Source organism: Rhopilema esculentum, chromosome 18 (genome assembly GCF_057945365.1).
Source record: "Rhopilema esculentum isolate cy_ngs chromosome 18, ASM5794536v1, whole genome shotgun sequence".
Classification (NCBI taxonomy): domain Eukaryota; kingdom Metazoa; phylum Cnidaria; class Scyphozoa; order Rhizostomeae; family Rhizostomatidae; genus Rhopilema; species Rhopilema esculentum.
In genome coordinates this window covers 2,585,702-2,601,536 of record NC_142832.1, presented here as the reverse complement: position 1 = coordinate 2,601,536, position 15,835 = coordinate 2,585,702, and the positions used below count along the sequence as shown (strand labels likewise).

Sequence of the window (15,835 nt, the reverse complement as noted above, 5' to 3'; positions counted from 1 at the left end):
CCGTTTAATTTGTTTATTATCTGCAATTGCCAAACCGTTAAAGAAGTTAGTTGAAAGATACATTTACTAAGAACCATAATGTTTTGTTTCCTTTATTAATGATTCTTCTTTTATAGCTAAAAGCCATTTCAACAAAGAGGTATTTTGTAGTTACTTATTGCTAAAAAGCAATTTCGAAACGACATGAAAAAGTGGAACTCAGTTGTACTTGTACTCTCTATATGCTGTATTTCTAAGTTTATCATCAGGTAAATAACAATTTTTTCGATCATATCTGTCACTTATGGGAAGTATTTGTTTCACCCCCAGCTTCCCTTGCAATAGACATTAGTGGACAGGCTTCAAAATTATGGCAGAGTCATTTCTCCAAAGCCGTAAGTTATTTAGTTTTTCTTAACCTGCCAGAAACTCTTACATTGTGTGAGGATCTTCTAATACCGTCGTTAAAAGAAGTTGGATACGATACAAAGAATGTCAGTTGTGAAACATTATTCATTGGTAGCGGAAACAATTTAGTTGTAATCATTTTTAATTGTAATATGTAACTTGTAATTGTTATTCGTTTTCACTTTGTATTAGATTTTTTAGGTTTTAGGCTATCTTTACCTGGGTGCCATTGTTAAAAAATGCACATATTTATCCCAATTTGAAGTTTGGTTTTTCTCTTCCAACACCTTCCCTTCCCCCCTACATCCTCACAATGATTATCATTTCTCGCATCCTCACAACGATATATTCATTCTAGCAAGATACTAGTGGACTCATTAAGTATAGTGAAGGTTTCACTGATAACGTTTCCCTTCCATTGTCTCGTTTGTTTTCCAAATAGGCATTCGAATGTAATGCTGAACAATTGACAGTTACATTAAGCGAAATTTTGAAGAAACAAATCACTAAAACAGGTTTGTAGCAATTTATTTCGTTGTTGGTTTTTCAATATCAAATTGTCTCTTGTTAACGATTCATTTTTCCAAATATAAAAAATTATCGTTTTCAATACCTATATTCTTACAGCCACCTTTGAAAATAATATGGTACTTTGAATTCAGTACAACGATAGGCATAAATGAAGCAAAAAGGATGGCACAAGGTATCTTTCATTGTGCCTAGAGGTTGAAATGAACCATTTTTAGTGACTTTTACATATTTCTGTCCAAGCAACTTTTACATATTTTTGTCCAGCGAAGTTTAGGCTTGAATTTTTCTTAATAACACAGCCAGTCCATATGGCTTTTTAATCTGCTTCTTTATGTGCTTGGAATGTCTTTTTTAAGATGGACCCCCAAATGCATATTTTCAAAGCTACCAACCATCAAAAGCTCATGAAAATCTCAATAGAACTGTTATCAAAACCATAGTTTTTTTCTGCTTCTGCACCATAGAGTCGAGTGTATTTATGCAAAGGATTCAAGATATGGATTCTGATCAGGATGAAGTAGAAATGATCACCGTCTTCCAATTTGCCAATTTCTTGTCAAGGTTGTAAATCAACTTATTCGCTCTAATCTTATTTTGCTCAATGATATCTTGAAAACAATGACCTTAAACCAAAGTTTGTCTTCAGCAGTTTTCAATCTCTGTCATATATTGTTTTGACCTTTTGGCATATAAAATATAAAAAATTTCCTCTGTTTTGAAATTTTATTGACGTTCCATCATTTGACCATGGCAGTCTGATGCATATGGTTGTAAGGGCATCAGCATTTTGGATCTTCGTTATTAACATTACCCCCCAACAAGAAACCTCGCCGTTTTGTTGATATCCTTAATTGTCATATTATCTAAACGACCTTCTATTGTGGCTGATTATGTGTCCGGTTTATGATAACTTACCGGACTGCGCGGAATCTGTGTTTCATTGGATCATTGTCTTTCTCAAACCCGTACATTGCTTTATACACCAGTTATGACTTATAATAAGCCCTACCTTTCTGCGATAACTGAGCAAAGTTAAAAAATCAAGGCAATGCCCTTTGTTCTGTCAGAAAACTCTTTTTTACCAACAGGGAACGCTAGTTTTACTAATTGCAAACACCCACGACTAACATTTGGTTACATAAAGGCAGTTTCAAAATCATAGAACCATGTCATGAAAATATCACCCCTTCCCAAACATTTTCACATCGAATTTAGACGAAATACAAAATCGTTCCTTTAAAGGAGTGTGGGGGGGGGACGTGTTCGCTACTGAATTTTCAACTATCTGAACCGGCATTCTTACGTAACTAGAAGAGCCTAGCTGCTACATAGGCTACTATCCGTTGAGCGCGGTGAGACAAAGAAATAATGTTTTTTTCGCCTATGTCCCCCTTAAACCACAGATTTTCTTCAGAACTGGCAAGGCTGTTATTCATATTTTATCTTGAGTATTTCACTAAAATCTGGTTATTTGCTTGCTGAAAAATACGGATATTTGTTTCGCAATGAGATATTGGATGTATGAAAAAATTGATGCTTAGCTAAAGGTGACAAATTCTCTCAAATTGTTATTCCAGGCACCAAAATCTGGCTGGTTATTACGAAAGTGTTCGTAAGGAAGGTAGGTATCAATTAATGTCGTTGATTTATTTTTCTACGTTCGTCAAAAAAGCAACAAGGAATTGTGTTTTGTTGTAATAAAAAATGCTTTTTTTTAGAGAGATTGCTCAAGATTTTGACCCAAGATGACGATTTGCTGGTTATGTCAGCGGTTTGTTTCTAATTCCTTTTTATGATTTTTCTATTAAAGATATGTCTTTTCCTAATTTATTAGGCTGTATCTTATTTCTTTTGTGTCAAGATTAAGTCTGGACGCAATCTGTACTTTCTATCCTCTTTGAGAATGACTGATCCTTGCTTTGGCCATCGAGAGTCTGGTTTGAAATCTTATTTCATAATTAGTAAAGTTGCGAATTGCGACTTGCTGAATTCCGAAGTTGCGAAAGAGAACCGTCCTGTTTTCGCACCAATGTCAAATGTCCTTGTTAAGAAACATTGATTTGTTTCCTCCTCAGAACCTTAACGAGCATTTCTTAGGTGTCCCTCGGAAAAAGAGTAAAAATTTTTCCATTTGCGTCACTCATTTTTGTGTAAAAATCACACATAGAAAAGCAAAAACCGACGTTTGAGATGTTGTTGGGACAGCATTGGTTAGTTCAAGATTTTTGCTCTGTGTTAACTTGACATATTCAGCAATATGTTGATTTCCCTTCAAAATCATTTGGCGAGGCTCGTTCTAGTGATGGCATGACGTTTGAATGAGTTTAATAGGAATTCGACTGCAGTCAAATCAAATGAGTCAATCAACGTGTCTTTTTAAGAAAAGCAAAATTTTAAGAAAAACACAATTTACAAGCTACAGATGCGTTTGTTCACAGTTTGTGCTTGTCCTTCTGAATCGACATTTCTTGATAGTAATACCCTGTTCGTTTTACTTTGATTGGCAAGGGTATCAGTGGCGGAGCTATTGGGGGAATGAAGGGGACTAGTCCCCCCAATTGTTCAGAAAGTGGGTCCTTGAGATTCTTGCAAACCTGATGAGAAAACTTCGGGGGGAAGGGTATGTACGTTATCTAGATCGTCACATGTAAATGACATTTCTTGGGAGACAACAGGTGTTTCAAACAGGGGAAAAGGGCGTGGTCCAAAAGGGCGTTGTACCTGACACACCTTTTGCCCCCCCCACTTATCCAAGGCTGGAGCCGCCACTGAAGGGTATCCTATCTCTAGCCTGCAAGCAGTCACAAATTAACATTGAAACACTAGCAATTACTGGAGGGAAGAAGCTTTTTACCTAACAGCAACCCCGCTCTCCCCTCCTCCTATGGCCAGTCTTCAAAAGTCCGATTTCAGTCGCCAAGCCTATCTTTATTGAAATTCGCGACAGTGATATTTTTAAAGAAAATCTTTTCTCCAGACTTAATTGTTGTTCTTATTCAGCTGCAAGACAGAAAAGCAATACCCATTGTCCCCAGTTGTCTGAAACTCATTTCACAGAAGCTTAGCACAAGAAACAAGACAATGCAAAGAGTTATTGGTATTTATATAACTTTTGTCTGTTTTTCAAGCTAAAAATGACGTAGCGGAACAATAGTTCCATGAACGATATCTATGTTGGTTTGAAATTCCATTCTGGTTTGAAACGTAGTGGCCTTTTCGTATCAGAGTCATTGGTTTTCGATTTCAGGGACTAAAATTTTGTATAGGCTTTTTGTGTCTCTGCACTGGTTTATTACACTGTATATAATTGTTGATTCCATGCCTCTTTACTTTCGTATCTAGTTTCATATTTGATTAATCTTTGAAGCATTTTTCTAATGGTCTCAAATCAATTACCTTTTCTTAAATAATTGCATTTTGGTTCAAAAAATTTATCTAAGATCATAGCTATCAGGTTTTGTGAATTTTGAAGCTTGCATCTTCATTTCAAAAACAAAAAAATATTTTTATTACCTGCGCAAAGTTTCCAAGGCTCTTGTGCAAACGGCACGCTTTGCCACTATAATTCAAAGAACCGGCCTAATATTGTATTGCATGAAAACACATAACACAGTCAACTTCTCAAAACAACTGCCGCTAAGCATGCCGGTTACACAAGCGCCTTTAATTGTAAATTCCGCATTGTTTCGTTCGCCAATGCTCACAGTTTGTCCCACATTGTTTTTAGTTGACTTTTTAACAAAACTGGCTATTAAAAGTAAGGAAGAGGTGAGTTGGAAGTTTCTTTTGAGAGACCACCACTAATCTATTACATTGTTTGGTGTAGGGCATTGCAACATTTTTGTATATATTATATATTGTGTATATGAAACGTTTATTGAAAAATTGGAAAAATCCATGGATCATTAACATCCGAAAGGTTTAACATTGCGAAGAAAGTTATCAAGCCAGTGTACGTATCGTGCTACATTATCATGTCTTTTCTTATACTCCCTTTGTGCCAATTTGCTACACTCACTAACTAGATGACTAATAGTTTCCGCTTTCTCTCCGCACATTCTACACATAGGAGACTCAGAACTCTAACCAATATTGAACTTTGTTTAATTTGTTCTTAAAGCTTGTTCTTGAGCACTGCAAATCAATGCCTCTGTACATCCCTTCATATCTCCCCTTGCAATCCATTGCCATGACCTGTCCCAATCCACCCCTTCTTTGTCCCTCAAAAACTGTCCATGCATTATCTTTTGTTTCCATTCGTCTTCTCTTTTCTGGCTATTAGACCTTTTATACTTTGGTTCAATTGCTTCGGCAACATTAACTATGCCTGTTTCCCCGACCTTTCTCAAAAGTACCTCTCTACCAGTGGCGGACGCTTGGGGGGCAAGGGGGGGGGGGCGACCGCCCCCAATACTTAAGAGGACAATGGTCTTTTGTTCTAAAACAATGGGAAGTGTGGCGTCATTTTATTAAAACAATAGGCGTGTCCCCCCAATATTTGGTCAAGTATCCGCCCCTGCTCTCTACTGTTCAATATGTACCAACTCAAACTATTTTCCTCCCCCTTTAAACAACTTTCACAGCTTATAAGACATCTTCCCCCTCTCCTTCTTGATATATTCTTGCAACGTCGCTTCTCGGGTGAAGTTCCTTGTTTATTGTCGTGATTTTTCTTGTTTTTCTGTCAAGCTTTTGAAACTCATTCGTATTACATCCAAGTATACCTGCTCCATGTCTCACGAGTGATACTGCCCAGGTGTTAACTGCCATTATCTTATTCCTACCGTTCAATTTTGATCTCATTATTAGTTTAGTGCGCCTTAAGTATTCTTTTGAAAATATTACTTTCATCTCATTCTCCTTTATTTTGTCAGCCTCTAGAATACCCAGGTATTTGTACCCTTCAAGCTCGATCTCTTTAATACTTTCTCCATTATCTAGGTTTATTTCTTTACTTTCGATTAGTTTTCCCCGTTTCATGATAGCAATACCACACTTCTTTACTCCGAATTCCATTCCGATATCATGGCTTATCACTTTTACTGTTGATACAAGACTATCAATTTCAGTTTTGTTCTTTGCAAATATCTTCAGATCATCCATAAACAACAGGCGATTGATTTTCACATCTCCAATCATGTACCCTGCTTTTTCCTTCCGTAACACCTTTGATAATGGTATTATGCAAATCACAAAGATCAGTGGGGAAAGACTGTCTCCCTGAAAAATGTCTCTTCTTATATTTACATTTCCGAGTGATGTACCGTTAGAGGTTAATTCAGTTTGCCAATTAACCATAGAGCGCTGAAGGAAAGTTGTCATATTTATAATAATTATTATTATTATTATTATTATTATTGTTATTATTATTATTATTATAATTATTATTATTGGATTTTAAGCATTTCTGCACTGGCTGGTATTATTGCCGTTTTTCTTCCTGTTAGGCGAGTCATAGCAAATGACTAAAGGCTAACAGATGTCCTTCTCCTTTTAAAGTTCCAGCACTTTTCTCAGTATTCTTGCTGTCCCCAATAAAGCAGTCTTCTGCAGTACTCCAGCTTCAGGTACAATGTCCATATTTTCAATCCAACATTCAAGATCTTTTGTAACGCTTCCGAGGGCACCAATCACTACTGGAACAACTTTTACACTTCGCAGTTCCCACAACCTTTTTATTTCCTTTTTCAGATTTTGATACTTTTCTACCTTCTCTAACTCTTTTTCTGCAATCCTCGTATCCGCAGGTACAGCAATATCAACTATTAGAGCTTCTTTCTTTTCCTTGTGAATTACTATAATATCTGGTCTTCTTGCCTGAATGACGTTATCACACTGTACATTGATATCCCACAAAATTTTCACGGCCTCGTTCTCAACAACACCCTCTAAAGTGTGTTCATACCACTTAACTGAATGCTCAAGCCCATGCGTCATACACAAATCCCAGTGTACTTTCTTTGCCACGTTATCGTGACGTCTTTTGTACTCTTTCTGGGCTAATTTCTCGCTCTCTGAAACAATATGTTGTATGCTTTCACCTCGTTTACCACACATTCTACACAGTGGATTGTCGCTGCTCTTATCTATTTAGTGCTTCACGTACTTATTGCTTTGGCTCTTATTGCTTGCTCTTGTGCAGCACATAGAAGAGCTTCCGTTCCAACCTTCAAATCACTCCTTGACAGCCATTCCCAAGATTTAACCCAGTCTACCTTTTCTGGCATCTCTCTAACGAATTGCCCATGCATAGCCTTTCCTGTCCATTTCTGTTTGAGCTCTTCTGCCTTTCTCCTATAATAATTATTACTAATAATAATAATTATTATTATTATTATTATTATTATTATTATTATTATTATTATTATTATTATTATTGTGTGTGAAAAGTGACGCATGGAAAGGTAAAGAAAATATAAAGAATGTGATGAAATGGTGCTCAATATCATGTATAATTGGAGGAAACTATATCTGGAGGAGCAGAGTTTAAAATTTATTGGGACAATAGTTATTAGTAGTAAACGGATTTTAGCTGATTAATTCCTGGGAATACGGCAACACACCAGTTTTTAGGCAGTTTTTGCTTAGCATCTTGGTCAAGTAGTTCTTATTATTATTATTCTTGCTATTGAGAATTAGAAATTCAATGCAGCGCTGTAGCGTGGACGTGCGTAGGGTTCCAATCACATGAAAAACTGAGGCTCATTAAGGTTGGGTATTGTGCAAATCATTATAGATCAAAGGAATTCTCCTTATGGATGTTAAAAACGCATTCTCCAGAGCAGTACACCGGAAATTATGGTTGCTCTCTCTGTAATATATTAAACGCTTTCATGGGTTAATTTACAAGACCAATTTTCATTTTTCCTTTAAGTCCCTTGTTTTTTAAGTTTTCCTGGCTTGTCAGTGAATATATTTATTTATTTTAGGCCATTGATGTTTATCTTGAAATGCTGGATGATGAAGACGAAGAAACAAGGTTATCTGCTTGCTACGCATTGAAATACCTCGAGGTATAATTTTATTTATCTGGTTTTGTTTTCGATAATAAGCAATCAAACTTCGATTTGAAAATTTTTCAATTGTATTTGTCGTTTTAACAAGCTTAACGTTTATGAGTCTCGCATTTATAAGTCTCGCGTTTATGAGTCTCGCGTCTATGAGTCTCGCGTTTATGAGTCTCGCGTTTATAAGTCTCGCCTGTAACGAGTCGTAGAATCACAATTTTTTTTCGAACCGTATTATTTCGATTTTTATTGTTGAGCAATGGCTTTTTTGTTACGAGCTGCACTGTTAAGGGCTCTCTTTTTTTATTTGTGACTACCAAGCTTCTGAAGGTGGTTTTTAGGACACTGAAAAACAGTGCTTATCGAGCAGTCTTCCTCTTGATATCTCCCTGGAAATGTAGAGAGCTAGCAACTCCTGCTTCTCTCGTTCTAAGTGAAAGTGTTGACATTGCGGAGATTAGTACCCTAGTGTCTTGGATCTGTAGCCCTCGATCCTTACCACGGAGCCCCTTTGTTATGGCCTGTTCTGTAACTGTTGATCTTGTTACGAACTGTTTTGTTGCGTGATAATTTTTTACGAAATGATTTTTAAGGGCCAGGCCAGCAGTAAAATGAAGCTTTCATGTTGATACGTGTCCAACTTACTGGATTAAGTCGTTTTCCATTCATACCGTATTGGACAGGGTCTTCATTTCATACCGTATACGCGGTAATAATACTGTACCAATGAAAAAACGCCGATGTGACATATTGTGTTGTATTGTATTGTTTGTTACCTGGCATCTGAAGGTAGTTTAAAGGCACTGAGAAGTTAATGCTTATCGAGCAGTATCCTGGTCCTTTCCTTTCAGTGTGACCACACCTCGTGATTCCCATGCCTGGAATTACAGAGAGCTGGCGACTGTCCTCACTCTGGAAGTACGTCTAGTCATGTCAGTGGCTCGAACCACAGACTCTTGGATCTGTAGTCAGCGACCTTAATCACTGAGCCATCCTCACACCCATGTGACGAAGATACCTAGATATCACGTTCTGAAGTTTGTTGTTAGGGAAAACCCTTTGGAAAATGAAGGTATAAAACCTGCATGTTTTTGCACCGCAAGTGGTAGCACTACTACACATATAGAGATTTGAACTTGCAAGGGGGCAACGTAAAGTAAAGAATCACCAAAAAATATTTTTCTCAACAATTTGTCTGCCCACGGATGTGAGAATATTTCTTATTTAGGCCAACTTACTTTAGGTTGCTACATTTTCTTGATTGATCAGTTTCGTTGGTTTTACCGTGAGATGATTCCCCAACTTCCATTGCTTCCATTATCATCAAAATTATAGTGTAATATTTTCAACTCCAGGGGTGCAAAGATTGTGTTTGGAAATAAGTTTTGAAATTGTCATTTATAAAATCGTAATGCAATCTGTGTTTTCATTTTTGGAAGAAGTTGGAACAAGCCTTACTTACCGTTCCATCCACATGTTAGTTAGTTAGTACAGATATGACAAATTTTATATTACACATTTATTATTAGGCATAAATAGCGAAGCTGGATAGGAAACATGGCTTATTGGATGTCATATTGTCAGGAAAGCCGCCCCTAGCCATTGGCCACTGACGATTCGCTAGCAAACTCGGTTAACCATGACACAAGGTTAATCGAATAAGCCTGTAATTGTTTATAACCTTCTCCTCTAGCAGATGGGTGTGGGGACTTGCAGACCGGCGGATTTGGGGGGGGATGCAGATTAAGGAGATCTAGTGAAAATCTTGTAGATTCTGGATCGAAAAGCAGGGGCGTAATTTTTGTGAGGATGAAGGGTACGACAGTGCAAAAATTCTTGAAACCTGCCATCCAATTTGTGGAACCTTCTAGATGGATACGAAATTTCTGACTGACAGTAAGCCAATTGTAATTTTGTGCTAAGATTATACAAAACCTTCACTTACAGCACATCGAAATACTACGGTTCTATCATTTTCTTTCTGATTTGAGAGAGTACTCTGCATTATCGCTGTGTAATGTTATTCTCTGATGTGAATAAGCATTGGAATTACTACTGCGAATATAACATCTCACGCAATTATTACTGCATGACGCGCTTTACAATTCTACCCCATTTTTTTCTATTTTGTGTTCCACTAATCTATTTAATGTTTGGGTTTTTTAGAGAGATAGATTTCCGATTAATCGCAAATTTTCCGACTAATTCTACTAGGTGCAGACTTACGGTTAGAAAGTAGATCAAGTTACTTCAATATTTTAATGCAATATTTTAATGCAACATTACAATATTCTTCAGCATTTGTTTATTACTGAAATTTATGGGTCACAGTTGCCCTGCTTACTTCTTGACTGTATCGTCAATTTTTTTCAGCATTGTTTTGAGCCCGTAAAATATGGCATCTTCTTTCATCTTCTTGCATAGTTCGGCATTTTCAGAGATGTTGCTTGGTAAATTTCCATATCGAAAGAAGTCGAAGATATGTTGAATGCCCTCTGAACGCCTGTCGATATGATATTTCGCAGACATCGTTTCGCTGCGTTCTCTAACTATCCATCGATATACACCGTGCAGCAATGAATCCTCATCAGCTTTTCCCAACACATCAACACTGGTCATAATACTTCCACCATCATTAAAAATTAGCTTTACCTCTCCTGTGCTCAGACTTTCAATTTCTGAGGTCTCAGGCTCATTCCTGTGCTTCAAGTAATTTTGCAACTTTTGAATCTGATAGTAATTCGCCTCCTGTTTTATGGCCTGCCATAATTCATCGTTTGCTCCATCGGGCGGTGAAATGCGGTTATACTTTAAAAACTCTAAGACGTACTCGAAGTTGTCTGGGCTCCGATCAATGAAATAGGTGTGGTAATCTATACCGTAACCTACTTTTAGCCCCAAAAGGCGCAGAGGACTACCGGTGGGTGCGTTCAAAAGAGTTGCATAGCTTGTTGTAAACCGTGTTCCTCCAACATTCAATCTAATTTCACCAGCCATTGGAGCTATTGACTGCCGAAGCGTTGCCGGGGTGTCTTCAGCCATTTTTAACGTCCTCTTCGTATCCCTGCTTTATGTTTATACCTACAGGTAACCTAGAAAACGAAACGATGAAAGAAATACAAGAACTCACAATATTTCCTCTTTCTGAGAAACACAATTAAACAGGAACTTCCTCTTTTCCAAGAACTCTCGTAGCTTAAAGCCCGGGTTCCTATAAAGAAAACATTACCATTGAGGTCCAAGTGCGAAAACGAATTTCTTTTATCTAAACAATAGCGGTGCAACAAAATTTTCACATATTTCATAACGTAATCAATTAACTATTCTTTAACTTTGTGCTTGTATTATCTCGACACTATGACAACGATGGGCAGCAGCGCAAGAACAGAAAGAAAAATGATAGGAGAATATCATCTAACCAGGAAAAAACTCTCTGTGAATTCAAAGACCGCGGAGTATATAACAGATTGAGGGGGCTGAAACGTTTTTTTGGGGTGGGGGGCTAAACATTCTTAAAGCCAAAACAAAGGCGATTTTTTGTATTTTTTTAAAGTACGTTCTGGAAATTATTGGAGGGGCTAAATCTCCCGTGGCCCCTCCCCCGCTGCCGCAGTCCCTGTATGAATTACATCTCACTGTGATTTTGAGTCAGTTGCAAAATATGAGAAGAACCAATGCAAGATTTTCAATTGCAAAATTTTGAAAGAAACAGAAATTCATTATGAAAGATATACAGGAACAAATTAATACGACGACGAGAATCCAATGTCACGAAATAAAATTTTCAAAATAAATTAAATTTAAAGAATATACTAAATTCAAAAATAGAAATTCATTAGCTACCTTGAAATCTGACATGTAGCAATGTTGTAATAGAAGGCGTGTATCTGCCAAGGAATACTGCCGCTAACAGAATACTGTAAAGAATTCTCGTAGGTACTTTTGTTTTCGTATTTCTTTAGGCTGCAAAGGCCCAAGACTTCATTGCCTTTCTTTGGAAGAATGACACTGATGTTGTGAGAAAAGCTGCTTTTGATGCACTTAAAGTGGTCGGTGAGTGACTGTATCTAGTCATTTTTGTTTTACTGAAAGTGAAATTTTACTAATAGTTAGATTCACTACTGGCCAAAGTTGTTAGAATATCTACACAAAATCTTCAGAGTTTTTAAAAGTTTTTTTGCCTCTTACCACCCCCTCTCCCCATTACAATGTTGATTAATGCCCATATTGCATGATTTTTAATGGCAATCTAACTAAGATTTGAAAGATAAACACTTCTACCAGGGGAATGAGCATCAAACGGAGGAGGGGGAAGAAGAAAGCAAAAGCACTGATTCGAAGGGCAGTTAAATCCTTTGGTTCTCAACTTTTGAACGTTGATAGTGTAGTGTTCAACTTTTTTTGCAGGTATTGTAGTGTGTACTTCCATGTCAAAAGTTACTTGAGTAGTCCCCTTTCAAGAGGAGCTTTCTACTGTGTCAAAGTTCTAAATGGGGTTTTCGGTTTTTCAGGTTTCCCGCCTGGAATGGAGTTGTCAGTTACTGAGAAAAAGCTTCAATACAGTGAAGTCTCAACAAGGTTGTGAGCTCGGCACATTGCTATTCATTCAGATTGCTATGTAACCCACGCACCTAACATGCTAAGAATTTGGTATGAAGAGATAATGGACGTTGGTATGCTTAGACCTGTCGTATATGTTGCTGTATTTCGTTTTGATTGCACACTAGGTCCTTTCGGATGCATCCAACTATGGCTGCGTTAGAAACGTACTCCAAACTCAAACGCAAGTAACATTAATTGCGATAGCTTTTTTAGGCAGCTGAATTATTTTTATGATTTTTTTAATCGTTTTAGCGCAAATTTAAGATACCCTAGGAGACTAACCTGCCCTGTGGCTGCTTCCTGTCCCAGAGCAATAATCTGATGTTATACAAATATTTTGATATTTTTTAAGGATTTTAGAAAATATGAGTTTTGAAAATATTCTATCCCTGTGCTGCAATAATAAGGTTTTTTTTATCCGATTAATTTGATATTGTTTCACTTGTACACAGAGAAAGTCTTGATAATACCTGTTATTTGTCCTACGTTGTAAATGTGTAAACTAAATGTGTACCACACTATTAGTGTACCAGATGAGTGTCTCTGTATACCCGCTATCAAAGAAACGCTGAATATTCACAACGGATATCTATGTTGTTAATAAATAAGAGTTTTGATGGGACTGGAGAGTCTTGATGAAGAGTAAACGGAAGTGATTATCAGTTAGGCCAGTCAATGATAAGATAATTCTGTAAGGTCAATCAATGTTAAAGGTTTAGATTAACGTTGCTTTAGAAAATTGAGACCCCTTATACACGGGTACGTTTTCAAGTGAGGACGCAGTCATTTTATTTAGTGTTTACCTCATGTTTACATAAGAATGATGCACCTCTGGCGCAAATGTTTATACACACCGTCCGAAAGGAAATCGTTTGTAAACGCAATGATTTGGAAAGGCATCATTTCGATGTACACGCAGAGCTTTTGATTCGTTTTCATATGAATACCCGGTATTTACTGGTCCATCGAGACGAGGCGGAAGTTCTGTGACCAGGCCTAAGAAGGTTTTTGATGGTATAAGCAATAAGGAATCATCACTTGTGGTTTTAGAATTTTGAACTGTAATTCTAGGCGACTCAATTATCGTAATTTCAAGTTTCCTTTATTTCTAAGCTGCTTCTTCAGAGCATAATTCTATTGACTATGTTCTGAACAGCCCCATCTTGGGTTAATTTTAGTTTTTCCTACATTGATAAAAATATATAGATATTCGTGGTCTATAACGATAAAATATACAACGGTGGTAATTCGTTGTCTTTTACTAGAATTTAAGACCCCGTTTACACTGTCCCGTGCAAGTTTGGAACCGTGACAAAACTGTCGCGGTTCGCCCTTCCGTTTACACTAGCACTGTGGAACCGTGACGATTTTGCTCTGCTATCCGGAACAGTTTGGACCCTGCTTTGAAAGCGAACGAATTTTGTACCGTCACGGTTCCGTTTTTGAACGGGACAGTGTAAACACCTATCCGAGACGATTTTGTCACGGATTCACAAAGAGGTCTTTTGTATGGCTGTTTGAGGTAATCGAGGCTTTGATTGTGGCGTAACTACGTTGTCGAATTCTGAAGAAAAGGAAATTCTGAAGAAAAGACAACCACAGAAAAGGCTTGTATTGTTTCCCAGCCCAAGCCTTGATTGGACTTTGCAGTTTTGTAGTCTAAAATAACACTGAAAATTAAAGCCACCTTGTCGTTCGTCCAAGTAAAGTTTTTATCGGCCTTCCACTGCATTTTAACTCTCAATAAAAATTCGATTGTTGACTTCGGCGGCAAAATAAAAGCCTTGGTTGACTAAATACAGCTTCTTCTAAACAATGTTCTGCCATTAAATTCTGAAGCCATTTTGGAACCGCGACAGTGTAAACACTTGCGAACCGTAACGGTACAAAATTGTCCCGGGACAGTGTAAACGGGGTCTAAGTATATATAATTAATTTAACATGGTTGACTTATTTAGAAAGTAGCATTTTTTGCCTAGTTTAGATTTTATTTTGCAGATAAATTTGTAACTTTTGTATGTGATGAACCACGGCCAGGATAGTATATCTAGAATTCTTATCTTGCAAAAGTTTGTCTTTTAAAGTGTTTTCATTAACTTATGATTTTCGTTTATCTTAGAAATAAATTTAAACCCTTGAGCATTGTTGTATCAACCGTTTTTGTTTTGAAATATATTATATGCCTTTTGGTTGGATATACGATCAAATGTACCGCATTGAATGGTGAATTTGTGAATAACCAGTTTTGCTTAAATAGAAAATGTCAGTTACTGTCGGCTTGTTGAATAATATGCATAATTTGAATTTTCTGTCCAGGTTTACATCGACACGATCAGACTCGTAAAAAGTAGAAGCAGTTACGTATATGCTATCATAATTTGTGGAAGGTTAAATCAGGTGCCCAAAATTATGTCTTACTTCTGAAGTGCTTACTTTTGATGTTGAAGCAGCCAATAGGCTTTGTCCGTTTTTATGTGCGAAGAATGAGGACATTAAGTTGGAATGTGGGGGATAAGTTATTAGGGATGAGGGGGTGATCAAGGATTTAGGGCTGTGGGGTCGTACTCCCCCAAACACCAAGCCTTCAGACCCCTCTTCCTTATCGATTATTTGACATTTACTCTGATGAAGCTCTGTATGCTGGGATGAGATTTTATTTTGAAACTTGATTTATCTTCAAGTTATATTTGACAACTTATCTGATTCTCGTCATGGTTTTGATTTGGTCCTGCCTATCACTCTTTACCACACTTTATCACTCTTTACCACATCACTCATTGTAAGATTCAAAGAACCCGGGGAGACAGACAGACTACCCTAGTACCTTCTTACATATACTCGATGAGTATCTGGTCTTATCAGCTTCTTGTACAGCCTCTGAAAAACTGTTTGCTCTGCTTCCAAGTGGGATATATTAATATTTGTAGTGGTAAATGTAATTGCTGCTGTAAATAAGTACGCTTGGCGCTACATCGTTGCGCCAATTTTTTTGTTAATTGACTCGCATATCACATTATTTTGTATCCATTACACGCCGGGAACAATCTTCAGATAACCTGAACCAAATGCAGAGCGTTTAACTTGTAACCGATGAATCTCAAACTCGTTAGTAACGAAGACTTAATTAGATAGGTTTCTTATTTTTGATTGCATATGAATTAAAGATTGGTAATGAATTATAATTATGTACGATGTTTAGCCGTTCATTTGTATCTTGACTCTTTTGTAAAGCACTGCCGTTCTCCAACCACTGGTAAAGTTGTGAAATTTGATTTGATATCCATCTAAAGTATAATTAGTGAATGATT

General features: G+C 37.1%; 1 protein-coding gene across 1 annotated transcript in view; it reads left to right on the top strand.

Annotated features, from left to right (window-relative positions):
• The window catches only part of LOC135680903 (uncharacterized), a 33,226-nt gene extending 17,501 nt beyond the window's left edge, over positions 1-15,725 (top strand). Inside the window, exons 22-31 of the mRNA XM_065195123.2 lie at positions 310-374; positions 830-902; positions 1,383-1,479; positions 2,496-2,539; positions 2,637-2,689; positions 3,919-4,015; positions 4,646-4,686; positions 7,848-7,931; positions 11,888-11,978; positions 12,437-15,725. Coding sequence (XP_065051195.2) covers positions 310-374; positions 830-902; positions 1,383-1,479; positions 2,496-2,539; positions 2,637-2,689; positions 3,919-4,015; positions 4,646-4,686; positions 7,848-7,931; positions 11,888-11,978; positions 12,437-12,510 — 719 coding nt within the window. The 3' untranslated portion in view covers positions 12,511-15,725. The remainder of the gene's footprint in view (positions 1-309; positions 375-829; positions 903-1,382; positions 1,480-2,495; positions 2,540-2,636; positions 2,690-3,918; positions 4,016-4,645; positions 4,687-7,847; positions 7,932-11,887; positions 11,979-12,436) is intronic.
• Positions 15,726-15,835: the final 110 nt, after the last annotated feature.